The 14,127-nt window shown below is 43.9% G+C and overlaps 2 protein-coding genes across 2 annotated transcripts; both read left to right on the top strand.

Annotated features, from left to right (window-relative positions):
• Positions 1-7,711: 7,711 nt before the first annotated feature.
• Positions 7,712-11,696, top strand: LOC136549401 (phosphatidylglycerol/phosphatidylinositol transfer protein-like). Its single transcript, XM_066540645.1, has 4 exons — positions 7,712-7,907; positions 8,027-8,125; positions 11,041-11,198; positions 11,395-11,696. Exons 1-4 carry the CDS (start codon positions 7,805-7,807, stop codon positions 11,491-11,493), a joined length of 459 nt encoding a protein of 152 aa, XP_066396742.1. The 5' UTR covers positions 7,712-7,804; the 3' UTR covers positions 11,494-11,696.
• Positions 11,697-11,802: 106 nt separating this feature from the next.
• LOC136549400 (uncharacterized) lies at positions 11,803-13,501 on the top strand. The gene has a single exon (XM_066540644.1). It carries the CDS (start codon positions 12,152-12,154, stop codon positions 13,226-13,228), a length of 1,077 nt encoding a protein of 358 aa, XP_066396741.1. The 5' UTR covers positions 11,803-12,151; the 3' UTR covers positions 13,229-13,501.
• The last annotated feature ends 626 nt before the right edge of the window (positions 13,502-14,127 follow it).

Consider the following 14,127-nt stretch of genomic DNA (forward strand, 5'->3'; position numbering starts at 1 on the left):
CACAAAGTCAAAAAAATAGGGGCAAAATTATAATTTCGATACAAAACAAGGATATAAATGCAAGAGCCCCAATAATTTTAGTTCAGGAAATTTGTACACTTAGTAGTTCCAATAGATTTATGTAGCTAACACTTGAGAGAGAGAGAGAGAGAGCATGTATTATACATCAGACCTTCGACTTCAAAATACATGGACTTTGATTAGAGGCAGGGAACCATCGAATTTGTAGGCGGGGCGGGGGTACAAACCCATGAGAAAATGCATCTCCTGCCAGCTAGTTGTGATCCAATATGGTCTCAGGATCTTTGATCAGTCTGCTGCAACCATGGCATTTTAAAAACCACATCTACCTTCTTCTGTGCTAATCTTCTGCTATCCAGCAATGTTGTGCTTCACCATGATCATGTATTAATATTACTTGAACAAAAATGGATTAATTAGGCACAGATAAATGCAATACTTGGCCTACAAGTCTTGTGATTTGTCCATTTGTTACTCTGCTGTAGTATTGTAAATCTGGTCACTACTTTATTGTAGTATGTGTTGTAAATGCATAAAAACATTATGGAGAATTTATATGATCTCTGGAACATGGATTAATTAGGCACAGATAAATGTAACACTGGCCTACAAGTCTTTTGATTTGTCCATTTGTTACTCTGCTGTAGTATTGTAAATCTGATTACTGCTTCACTGTAGTATACGTTGTGAATGTGTAAAAACATCAGGGAGAATTTATAAGATCTCTGGGAATTAATATTTTATTTTCTTTCAACAACATGCAAATGTGAGACGGAAATGAAAACCACACTTTTTACTCTATTGAAATTGAAAAAAAAAATCAAGATGCAATCCACAATGGTCAGGGGTTGCAAAGTCTAACTTAAATTTAGATAAATGTAAATATCTTTATTCTTTGGAATTTATCATGATGCCTAGAATTTTTGGTCTTCCCAGTTTGTGAACCTATTAAAAAGAGCATAACTTTGTCAACTTAGAAAGAGTATCACTTATCAGTTGTTGTCAGTCTTGAACTTACGGTAGTGGCAGTTTGCTGTCAATCTTGAACTTACAGTAGTGGTATATGTAGCAGGCAGCTATGACCAAAAAGTTCCAGCTATGAATTTTTTAATGGAGCTGATTCTCTAGTGAAGCAAAAGCTGTTTTAGAAAAATATTTGGTAAAACAACTCCTCTACCTGATCATTAATGGCTGAGAGAGGACCAATGTTGAATATGCCCCACTTTCTAAATTGGTGTACCCTTTACAGATATTAATATCTCTGATGTAATTTCTATTGAACTAGAGAGGTAATTTTGTACTTTGACCTATAAGAGCGCAAAAATAGAGCTCTGTGAGTGGAGCTGACAAAAAACGTCCATATTCTTGACACCAAAACAGCAAAACTGCTCTTGAAGCCGTTCCAAAATCTAAACCAAATAGCCCCTTGATAAGCTGGGTCTTTCCTTTTGTGAATGTTAAAAGTTTTGAGAGATGACAGCTCTGCTTTTTATGTGCTCTTGGCTGAGTTATTATGTACTTCCTCTATTTTAAATTATATAAGACGTTTTATTTTTTTCCTAGATACATAGAGTTTACAATGTATTTCGATATACAATGTCTAGTTACGTGATAAAAGCACTGTATCTAAAGTAGTAGCCTACAGTCTTCTATACATGGGCTTGTTTGGATGCCAAAATTTTTGGCAAAGTGCTACTGTAGCATTTTCGTTGTTATTTGGTAAATAGTGTCCAATCATAGTCTAATTAGGCTTAAAAGATTCGTCTCGTGGATTTCGTCTAAACTGTGTAATTAGTTTTATTTTTTATTTATATTTAATACTTCATGCATGCGTCTAAAGATTCGATGTGACGGAAAATCTTGAAAAATTTTGCAAAATGGGGTGGAACTAAACTGGCCCATGGGAGAATAAAAAGCAAATTGAAGTCATGCAAGTCAGTTATGGACATCGTGACAAACTTCATATGTGAAGCAAACAATCTGCCTTAACAATAATTATGCTAACTACTATAGCGAACTTCTAAGAACATGACATGAGTCAGAAACCTCTAATTGGGCCAGCGCCTGACCATACATATCGGTTAGCTCCTTTCTGAAGAACAGCCGGGGCTCACATATCGGTTAGCTCCTTTCTGAAGAATAACAAGGATCATACATCCTGACAAAAGCACCTTTCATGTTGAAATGGCAAATTCCTCAACTTCGCCCCCCCCCCCCCCCCCCCCCGGGGGAAAAAACTCATTCCTTCCACCACAGATATTCATACCGAGTGTGGTAGGAGCAGGAAAAGATTTGTTTGAACAGACAGTATAAGTTCACCTAATCATGGCAATGACCGTAGCTTTGAAGTAGCACAAAGGTGTGCACTTCTGAACAATCTGCACGACGTGATTCTATCAGTGTAAACTGTGTAGGTGGAGAGTTTCTACTCAAGTAGATATAAGAAAGACCTGTTCATCTATAGTACACAGAATATCATATTCATGCAATGAAAGTTCATTTGTAAGTAAATGCAGTTTCAAAATTCAGACTTTCTTTTTGATGCCGCAGTTGAATATTGTATCTTGATGCTCTATTTACAATCATTTCGGAATAAACTTGGGTGCAAACAACTGACCCTTTGGTCGCATGGCCCGAGAGCCCACTCTTCTACCGGGACGATTTACAAATAATTGCAGATTTGACACTGGACCCATATTCGTATATACAGATGGACCCACCTGTCATCCACCTAAGTGTTATCATAATTAAGAAGTCAATCTTTCAGAGTGTCATTTTTGCAATTTTTTCCTCTTGTACCCGATTATTAAGCAGTTGGGTTTGTAGCCCATTAGGCCCTTTTGACGCCTAGGATTGCGGCCTTGCGGGGGCACTCAAATATTAGGCAAGGGCTCCTCCCTCCCTCTCCGCGGTAGGCGGCACAACTCTGCAAGGCTGTAAAGCCGCCGCCGTCACCACCTCGCAATCCAGATCCACAGCTTGGCCGGTTCCGCGACATGGAGGCATATGCCGGAGCCGGATCAAGGAAGGCGGTGGAGAAGGAGCGCTCCTATGCCGGAGCCGGATCAGAAAAGGCGGAGAAGGATCGTGCCCTTTTGATGCCGACGAATCTCGAGCTCGACGACGCACAAGATGAAGAAGGTGCTGCAGAATCCCGTGCCCCTCGAGTTCCCGTTACCGCTCGGGGCTGGGGCCGAGCAGGAGGAAGGCGGCGAGTCCGGCTAGGAGGAAGGCGGAAAGAGGACGAAGAAGACCTATAGGTTGGGCATGGAGTATGTCGACTACGTGGTGGAGAACCCCCTCCCCCCACTGTATCAACCCGTTCCTAGTTTCGATCTGGGATTCATCGAGCTGCAAGAAAGATTTGTCGCTAAACAAATGGCTGAGCGTGAAGAGCGCGACAGCATCCTCAAGCAGCTGGAGGAATTCGGTTACGCTGATGTCGAAAATCTAGGTCCCCGACGACGACGAGATTCGCAGGTGAGAATTGGCTATGTGCCATTACAGAGAATGGGCTGCGCAAAATTAGTACATGTGACTAAAGATAGAAACAAATGGGGTCTGTTCGGATAAACCTCTCCTGGTTTAACTTTCACATTTTGTTCAATCAATCGAGTAGTTGCATAGAAAGTTTCATCATCACCATTGCGGCGAGTCATCAGAATATCTTGGAATGCGGAAGGACCTTCAAGATTCAACGAGATATTGTGTCCATAGAAATACATGATACAACAGATGCAAAAATTCGAAAGGAGATTTCATTCAGGAATCGTCGTACGACCTACTTAGTATACTCGGATTGAACTATCAAATAGCAACAATTATTGTGGTGATAAGTATTAGCAAATAAAACAATCTTGTGGTGGTAAGTGCGAACGACCCCTTCGTAGGAAGCTGTAGGTCAAGAGACTCCCCAGCTCGCATGTGCAATGTCGGGAGTTCTGCTCCCAACTCACATGCACAATAATTGCAAGTCGTAAAAAAAGAAAATAGCCTTCAAGTCTAGAGAGAAAATAGCCTTTAAGGCCGCGTTTAGTTCGGCCGATTTGGTAATAATTGTTCAATCATTGACTAATTATGCTCAAAATGTTCGTCTCGCAAAGTACAACCAAACTGTGCAATTAGTTTTTGATTTCGTCAACATTTAGTACTCCATGCATGTACCGCAAGTTTGATGTGACAAGGAATCTTCTTTTTGTATAGTGCCAAAGTTTGGAAATGGGGAGAACTAAACATGGTCTAAGTCTAGAGTTATTTCTAGGTCTAGAGTTCGACTCACCACCTCGCATGCACAACCCAACTCACATGCACAATAATTGCAAGTTGTAAAAAAATGGCCTCCAAGCTGGGAGTTATATGTAGGTATGGAGTTCGACTCCCCGCCTTGCATGCGCAACAATTGCACATTGTAAAAAAAATCCCCTCTAGGCCGGGAGTTCGACTCCCCACCTCGCATGCACAAGAGTTTGTGTGTTATAGTTCGGTCATTTTCTCAATGTGTGTGATAAGGTTTTCTTCTATCTTAAACAGCCGAGGTAGCCATACCCTACAGGTCGAGTATTTTTTTTGTGATAAGTATTACAGCACAACTAGCATCCGAATGTCCGGACAGACGCCCATGTTTAGATGTCCGTGGCGGTAGTCCGTTTTCGCGCGTCCACGCATGGCCCCGCGACGGACGAACGTTGCTCGCCCGCACCTGCGTCTCGCGCAGCCACGCGGGGCCTACATAGCCGAAAGTCGCTCGCACCCCTCCCGCTTTCCATGCGCATCCCATGTGCAATACCCGATCTATTTTGAAACATACAGTGCAACACTTGCAACATACAAAAATATGGCAGATGAAACACTTGAAACATGTATCTAGAACACTTACAAAAACACTTATAAACACTTGAAAATCATTGCAACCATACGCAACATCCAGATAAAACACTTTTAACATATGTGTGAAAACATATACAACATCCAAATAAACACGCTTGCAACATACGTGTGAAAAAATAGATGAAACATTGAAGACAGATTCTTGCTACATACGTTTACAACCATTGCAACATATGCAACATCCCGATCTACTTTTGCAACATCCATATGAAACACTTGCAACATACCTCTCAAACATGTGAAACATTTGAAGTGTGAGCTTGCAACATGCGTTTTCACACTTTTTCCGTGCGACATAAAGCAGAGCGGGAAACGAATGGTTCTGGCCAGCCCAGCGGCCGAGGATAGTGGCATGGCCTGGCACCGGCCAGCTGCGCCTGCGCCTGGCCTAGGCCCAGCCAGCGACAGCCCCCTCTCCTAGGGTGCTCCTGGCGATGGGCGTGAGCGGGAGATGGTCGCTGGCCCACGGCGCATCGGAGACGGAGGTCTTCCTGGCCACCGACCAGGCGTCCAGACCCCGTGGTTGAGGCAGCAGCGGCGGTCAGGCGGTTGCGGTCTCTCTCTCCATAGGCGAGCAGCGGGCAGCAGCCGGTCGATCAACAGGTTTTTGCTACCCACAGCGAGCGGCCCCAGCGGCGGAGAAAGCGACCGAAGGACTGGCGATGCGGTGGAGGCGCCCGTGGCGATCGATGCTGGGTGGGGAAAATGTCACTCTTTTTTTTATAAACCGTGTATATACCATGGGGAAGGAGGACCGTGGGCGGTCTATAAGTCTAGCTAGAAGCATCCGTTCGGATGGAGGTGGAACGGACGCCCGCTCTGGCTCATTAGCGTAAGTATTAGTATGAGCAAATAAAAACAGGGCTATAGATTTGTAGGAACACAACTTGAAGCCGTTAAAATAGACACAATGGCCATGTTCGTTTCTCTTATAATCCGTCTTTTTCAGTTTGTTTTTTCAACCGGAAACAGTGTTTTTCTCTCACAATAAATCAGCCGAAACAGTATTTCGGTTTGTTTTTTCAGCGAAGCGAACGAGGCCAACAACTATTTGGAAGCGACAGTGTGGTGTCAAATTTAAAACGAAGAGAAGACAAGCTACTTTTTCCAGTCTCTGGAAGGACATAAAAGGCATGGTTAGTATCGCAATATTTGATCCTAGTGATTTCTGTCCGCAAACACTCACAAAGGGGTAGAGTAGTATAGACGTCAAAAAAAAACTATAACTTTTAAAATATCCCAAGAAAAAAGGGTGATAATCAATCATCCTAGAAAGGCCTCAAATCCCCAATCACGTAGCATACATGTTTCTTGTTTAGTCTCATGCGAAGCAAACAGTTGAAGCAGATCAATGCAACACTGAAGAAAAAAGTGCACCCAATTTATGCAGGGCTCTCTTGTCGTAGTAGTAGGTACTAACACATACTACGTCCTTTATATTATCCTCTTTCAAGTCAATTTTTGGAAAAAAAAACAACTTCAGATTCTACTCGTTTGATTGTGTTCTTTGCAAAAACATTTTTCATAAAACTAGATAAAATAAAATCTAAGATAAAAGTTGTTCAACAAATGCCAACTACTCCGCTTGAATGACCATAAATAGATTCCCAAGCGAAATGAAAGCCAACCACTTCGAGTTGGACTCGCTTGCCTATTTTTCTTTCTTTTCTACACCTAATAACTATAGAAAATGCAAGTTACTTTAGTTTTCTTCTAAGTATTTACTTTGATCAATTTGATAAAAAAATTTATTAACATCTATGCTACAAAATACACTATTAAAGCATATCCCATGTTGGGTTTAATAAAATACATTATCAATACACTTCAACCTACATACAGGTAATCACTCTGTTCGCTTGATCGTATCAGTCATGCTTATCAGCCATGATATAGTGTTTTTTTCTCACAATAAAACAGCATTAGCCGGTTTATAAGCTACAGGAACGATCAAACGAGCAGGGGTGAATATTGTTTTTCCAAGTGTAACATGGCAAAAGGAAATACAAAACAAGAATGTCTCCGAACACATTTCTCAGTTTGGAACTTTTTCAATTAGCTTTTTTCGCGAGCGTGTCGGTTGGGACATGTATTCGATTAAAAAGAAGTAAAAGTTGTAGTACATTCTGAGCTAACGATAATCCAAAGATTAACACTAGACGCAAAGGCCCCGTTCGCTGGTCTGAAACTTGGCTGAAACTGGCTAAAAAATACTGTTCCAGCTGAATTGTTGTGAGAGAAAAATACTGTTTCGACTAAAAAAAGAAGCCGAATAAATCATTTTTAAGACAAGCGAACAGGGCCAAAGAACAACAAGCCCCTTAGCCACGTCACCCAACAAGCATATTGAGCCTGAGAAAGTTCTTAACCACGCAAAGAAAGATGTTCCGGCCCCACAAGTCAGATTCCAGGCCACCGACTAAAAATCTCCAAATGCCAACAACATCTAAAATATAAGACTTATTTGTCCTTTGATAGCGTTATAGTCAAAAGGTTCAATACTTATTCGACATCATCTCCAACAACAAGAACTAAAAGAAAATCATTTATATAAATAGGTTTTTAGGAGAAATGATATCTATATTTAAGTTATATCTCTCACGTAACTTAAAATAAATCGTCTATTTTAATACTCTGGAGACTGATTTTACGTCTTTTTCTGTACATTTTGGGTTTAGGTGTCGGTTGCTCGTCGGAGACAACCTCACGGTCGAAGAAAACGAACTCGCACGAACTCTCTTCTCTTTTACCCCACCCCTTTCTACTCTATCTACACATTTTTTTTATATATAAAACCCCACCCCGAAAATCTCTCCACTCGTTGCCGTCAAAAATTTCTCCCCTCACAAAGCAGTCCTCCCACCGCACGCAACGCAGCCTCGAGCCAGCCGTCGCCATGGCGAGCAAGCAGACCCGCCTCGTCCTCCTCCCTGCCGCCGTCGCCGCATGCCTGCTCCTCCTCCCCGCCGCCTCGGTCGCCACCGACGTCGACTACTGCAGTGAGTATCCCCGCCTCCGCGCCCCCCGCTCCGTCTGGGTCCTTGGGAGCGGAGCTGCAGATTTCGCGAGGTTTCGCAGAGCTGTAATAACTGTAATCTGTTCTTGGCGTGGCCTGCAGGTAAAAAGGACTACCCGGTGAAGGTGAGCGGGGTGCAGATCGTGCCCGATCCGGTCGAGCCCGGCAAGCCCGCCACTTTCAAGATCTCCGCTTCTACTGGTATAGTTGACTTAGCTGCATCCCCTTCGTCTTTATGCTCCATGGTTGATGATGTTACTTACTGCTGTAGGAGTACTAAGTAGTAGTTGGGTATTTTTTCCGCGATGAATTTGGCATACGTACCTAGGACTAGGAAGGGATTTAGTAATTACCAATCAAAAAAAAGTTTGGCGCAGGACTGAATTTAGTTGGAATTTTCCTAGATTATTTAAGTTTGTAGGGGTACTAGTACCTTTGGGTGCTGTTGCTGGGTGTAATTTCTTGTGCAAAATGTCAAGTTTGGCGCAGGACTGAATTTAGTTGGAATTTTCCTAGATTATTTAAGTTTGTAGGGGTACTAGTACCTTTGGGTGCTGTTGCTGGGTGTAATTTCTTGTGCAAAATGTCCTGTGCTACTGGGGATTGGGATTTTTCCTGTTTTATTTATCCTTACTGTACTGCTGACAAATTACCATGTTTCTTTGGGGAATTTTTTGAGGTGTTATTCGGTTGCAGGAGTAGTTGAAGACTTTGTTCATTGAATTTATTGTAGTACTTGGGATGAACTTCGTAAAATCATAGTAGTACTAAGTTCAATTGATTTTCGCTCGTATTCAACTTTGGAGCTGTAGTACTACCTTGGGTATTGCTGGTGTGCAGCTGGACACAGTTTTTTCTTGTGCATGGGCAGTGCTATTCTCGGTTTGGTTTCTGCATGCCCTTGTGTACTTTTAGCCAATAGTTGGGGTTCTTAGCAACACCTTTTTAGTTCTTGTTTGTGACTCAGCAAATGTGTCCCCGAGTGACACCGTATGGATATGGGAAGGTTCCATGTTATGCTGACCATGCTGGAATACTGTTGAGTCTTAGTGGGGTATTAGCAGACTCAAAAGCGTGAGTGGCTACAGCTACAGTTCTCTTAAGACTACATCTGATAGTTCAAAGTCTCTGCAAGTCTGCATATAGCTTTTTGCTATTAATTCTAGTCATGTACTCAACTATACTTAAAATAGTCCTTTGCGTGAAACCATCACGAAAAATATTTCTGAAGTTGTAGGATTGCTGGTATGATATCTTTTGGTACCATAGTGAACCACTACAGGCCAGGATTGTATAAATCCTTGTGAAGTAGTAAGGTTGCTTGCTTTAATGTGTCCAGGCATCACATTAAGCCTGCAAGGCTACAACAGGGAAGAAGACTTTGTCACTTGGCTTTGAGAAATAATAGGTTGCTTATGCTGCCCGGAACATTATTGAGAATAATTAAACCATGTATAACTTTATCCTAATATGGCATATAATGTTTTGACGTTCTCTGTTTAGTGGTTCATATAGTTGGTAGTTTTTGTGCCCCTTCAGTTCCTCTGTTGAATCTGTTTAGCTTCTGTTCAGCAAACTGCTTTTGAACAGAACTGTGGAATTTCTATGAAGGAGCAACAGGATAAAGCAACTTAGTCACTGATTGCACCTAAGAAGTAGCATCTTTAACCCAGTTTTGAAAAAGTAAAATATAATACGAAGGATCCACCTAATTGAGTCGTCTTCGTGTTTCGTGTCCTGCCCTTCACATGGCAAGTTATGGTATGACTGACTGATTTTTCGGAATGTAGTAATAAAGATCGCAGAGTACTCAAAGTCTGATAGTTCAAAGTCTCATCCAGTCATGTACTCAACTATACTTAAATAGTCCTTTGCATGACACCATCACCCAAAATATTTCTGAAGTGTAGGATTGCTTGTTATGATATCTTTTGGTACCATAGTGAACCACTACAGGCCAGGATGGTATACAACTATAAATCCTTGTGAAGTACTCCCTCCGTTCCAAATTATAAGTCACTTTGACTATTTTGGTTCATCCATTTAGTTATGTATCTAGACATATTATTATATCTAGATGCATAGCAAAATGGATGTACCAAGAAAGTCAAAGCGACTTATAATTTGGAACGGAGGGAGTAGTAAGGTTGTTTGCTTTGATGTATCCAGGCATCACATTAAACCTGCAAGGCTACAACAGGGAAGAAAACTTTGTCCTGCCACTTGGCTTTGAGAAATAATAGGTTGCTAGTGCTGCCTGGAACATTGTTGAGAATAATTCGGGCATGTGTAACATTATCTTAATATGGCATACGATGTTTTGACGTTCTCTGTTTTGTGGTTCATATAGTTGGTAGTTTTGTGCCCCTTCAATTCCTCTGTTGAATCTTTTTAGCTTCTGTTCAGCAAACTTGTTTTCAACAGAACTGTGGAATTTCTTTCTATGAAGGAGCAACAGGATAAAGCAAAATTAGTCACTGATTGCACCTAAGAAGTAGCATCTTTTACCCTTTTCTGAAAAAGTAAAATATAATACGAAGGATCCACCTAATTGAGTCATCTTCGTGTTTCGTGTCCTGCCCTTCACATGGCAAGTTATGGTATGACTGACAGAGTTTTCGGAGTGTAGTAATAAAGATCGCAGAGTAATTTGTCCTCTAGCGGCACCATAGTAATATTCCGTCCGTGACATGGTAAGTGCCACCATACTGGCATATGCAGAATATTTAATCATGTACCCAGTGAATCATCCAAATTTTGGAACTGGAAAAGTATTCGGTCTCCCTGATACCAACTGTACCTGATTTATTTAGTTCTCAAGAGTATTTTAAAATAGTTGAACATGTCACATATGTGAGCCCTGTGGCAAGTCAGACACCTGCATCAATTATTTGCATGTGGCGTAGCTGCAGTGTGGTGTGCAAGAAATTCATGAACCTTGTTTGATCAATCTTATTATTTATAAAAAGACTCCACTGTTTGCATGCGTTTTATTAGTGATCTAAGTTATCATGAGTATCAGATCATGTTATGATGGGAATGGGATCTTATAGTTTTTTTAGTGCCAAACTCATTCCTTTTATATCCTCACAGAAAGATCATGGTTGAATTTTCAGATAAAACCATTGAGAAGGGGAAGCTGCAAATCGATGTTAAATATTTCTTCTTCTACGTGCACTCGGAAACGCGCGACATCTGTGGAGAGACTTCCTGTCCAGCAACTGGCGACTTCATGCTGTCTCATGAGCAGACATTACCGGGATTCACTCCACCGGTGAGATTTCTGCACAGCCAGCATCACACGTTTAATTCTGTTTGGGAAATCCCAGATATATATGTCTTCTTCCTTTGTTGCATTTTCTTAGGACCTGACAAATAGCATACCTGATACCTCTGATATGTCGAATCGAATTAGTATTAGTCGACTTTGTTCATGCACTGATGCATTTTGAGATTCTGCTCCGTTGCAGGGCTCATACACGATCTACATGAAGATAGTTGGGGACGACAATGAGGAACTGAGCTGCATCTCGTTCGGGTTCAGCATTGGGTTCGTCGCCTCCAGCTGAATGCATCTCTCAGCTGAGCACCAGAAGTAGCCCATGGATGATGTAATTATGTAAACCACTCTGTATCCTATAACTCCCAGTGTCGAGGTCCATGCATGTACGCTTTGTGGGTGTCTTTCGGAACCGTCTTGTGTTCAACTAAGACGTTTTTATCCACAGTTGAACATCACAATAAAACAGCCTGATAACATCATGTAATGAAAGTCTGCGCGCTTGATGGGATCTATGTTTAGACGCTGAAGCCGGTTTGTGTGTACGCTTGCCATTGACTATACCTGCTTGATTGGTTGCAGTGCTACACTATAGCCACGGGCCATATGGAAAATCTGGACATGGACAGCTCAGAATTGCAGTTGTACCTGACTGTCAGTATGGTAAGGATGAGTAGGTTAATTCAATTGAATTGTCATCCAGTATGGTGGGTAGTGCAACTGAAAACTCAAAATGTTTTGGTCATTTCTGCTGGGTACATAGAATTTTAAGAGGTAAAAACAGGAACAGGAACTGAAGTGGGACTCCATTTTTGCATCGTTGTAAGCCTGTGGCCATATATTAATATAAAATTCATAAAATTCGTCCACGTGTATAATACTATACATTAACAAGTCGTCGTATCATAACGATGTGACTAAACTTTGTTAGAAAACGTCGCATGTGAATGTGTCTATATCCCAATATCCATAGCCTTCCGACCGTGAACGACCTTTCAACGGCACGGTGCGAAGCGGTTAAAAGGCGGGGTCGCGCGGCCTGCCTCCACGGCTCCACCACCTCTTCTTCCTCCCCCTCCCCACTTTCCCCACCACCACCATCGCCAAAACCACACGCATCCAGAGAGAGGCAAAGCGAGACAAGAAAGCGCCAGCCGCGACGCGAGCGATCCAGTCGAGGTCTCAAGTCTCTACCCCATCACCAGCCAAGCCCCCAAGGCGCCATGATCATCAAGACCCTCAAGGCGCGCATCCTGCGCGCGCTCAAGGCGGCCGGGCCCGACGCCGCGGCGGGCTCCCCGCCGCCGTCCCCGACGAAGCCCGCCGCCCACCAGTACCACGGCGGCGGCGACGCCCTGTCCGACGACGCGTCCTTCTTCGACGCGCGGGAGCCGGAGACGCCCACCAAATCCCACCACCGCCGGCGGCCCTCGGCCGCGGAGCCGCTGGACGCGTGGGAGCTGGTGGACGACCAGGACGGCGGCGGCCGCGCGTCGCCCGCGCCAGCGCTACCCGAACCCGACCCGCTGCTGGAGTTCCCCGCGCGGTGCCCGCCGGGCGGGGAGTCCGTGGTGGTGCTGTACACGACGACGCTCCGCGGCGTGCGGCGCACGTTCGAGGACTGCAACGTCCTGCGCGCGCTTCTGGAGAACCTGGGCGCGCCGTTCCAGGAGCGGGACGTGTCCATGGACCGCGGCCTCCGGGACCAGCTGTGGTCCCTGACCGGGGAGAGGGGCGCCGTCCCGCCGCGCCTCTTCGTGCGCGGCCGCGACGTCGGCGGCGCCGCCCAGGTGCTCGCGCTCCACGAGGAGGGCCGCCTCCTCCCGCTGCTGCCGGTGGCATCGCCGTGCGCGGGCGGCGAGACGAGGCTCCCCGGCGCCGGAGGCAAGCGCGGTTGCGACGCGTGCGGGGGGCTCAGGTTCGTGGTGTGCGGCGAGTGCGACGGCAGCCGCAAGGTGCTCGACGGCGGGCGGTGCCAAGGGTGCAACGAGAACGGCCTCGTCATGTGCCCGCTCTGCTTGTAGGCGGCGGCGGCTGAGCGCATCATCGGCCCAATGAATCACCTTCGTCTCCTCCACTTCTAATCAGTGATTATACTTAGATTAATTACTACGATTGCTCTCCTTCTCCTTGCGTTAGTTCTCTACTGCTAGTCTGCTACTAGTCGATCGATGTGCTTCAGTGGTTGGTTTGTCACGTACAATGTATGTACAGTCCATGTTGGATTTGGAGCAATGTGTGTGATGTATATATACGCTACTCCCTCCACCCAGAAAAAAACACGTGATTCTAGCAAAGTGCAATGATTTAGTATCTCAAATTTGATTAATTATATATAAAAAAAATATTAATATTTATGGTACCAAATAAATACTACTAGATTAATTATGAAATGTATTTTCTTAATAAATTAATTTAGAGTCATAAATAAAAATAGTATTTACTATAAATTTGGTGACCGCTTGGACACGTTCACGTCAAAACCCATGCGAAGATGCACACATGCTTCCATCCATCCATGTACCTATCTATCAATCAACCAAATCAATCGGAACAGGTTTCCTGATGAAGTTTGGTGATTGACGCTGCTGGTGCTGGCACGACAGTACGATGCTGACATGAAGCAAAGATTTTCGATATGAATGAAATGAAATCGCGTCGAGTGGTGGGGCTCAAATTGCAAACTCCATCGCCGTTCGTTGCGCCGCCCCCCTCCCCCCATGATTCTGGAAAGGAAAAAAAAATCCCACATTTCAAAGGACAAAGGGGCTTCGAATTTCAGGATGCTCTACGTGGGTGGGGGGGTGGGGGGGGGGGGGGGGGGGGGGACTCTGTTCTCATCATTTTCCTGGGCATTTGAAAATGTTTGCGTTCCCCACACCGCACTTGTATTATATTTCTGAATGAAAAAAAAAACCCCACA

Source organism: Miscanthus floridulus, chromosome 4 (genome assembly GCF_019320115.1).
Source record: "Miscanthus floridulus cultivar M001 chromosome 4, ASM1932011v1, whole genome shotgun sequence".
Lineage (NCBI taxonomy): Eukaryota > Viridiplantae > Streptophyta > Magnoliopsida > Poales > Poaceae > Miscanthus > Miscanthus floridulus.

Coding starts and splice junctions, on each gene's coding strand:
- LOC136549401 (XM_066540645.1), top strand. CDS start 7,805: ATGGCGAGCAAGCAGACCCGCCTCGTCCTCCTCCCTGCCGCCGTCGCC. Junction 8,126..11,040: donor CAAGATCTCCGCTTCTACTG/GTATAGTTGACT, acceptor TTGAATTTTCAG/ATAAAACCATTGAGAAGGGG. Junction 11,199..11,394: donor TACCGGGATTCACTCCACCG/GTGAGATTTCTG, acceptor GCTCCGTTGCAG/GGCTCATACACGATCTACAT.
- LOC136549400 (XM_066540644.1), top strand. CDS start 12,152: ATGTGTCTATATCCCAATATCCATAGCCTTCCGACCGTGAACGACCTT.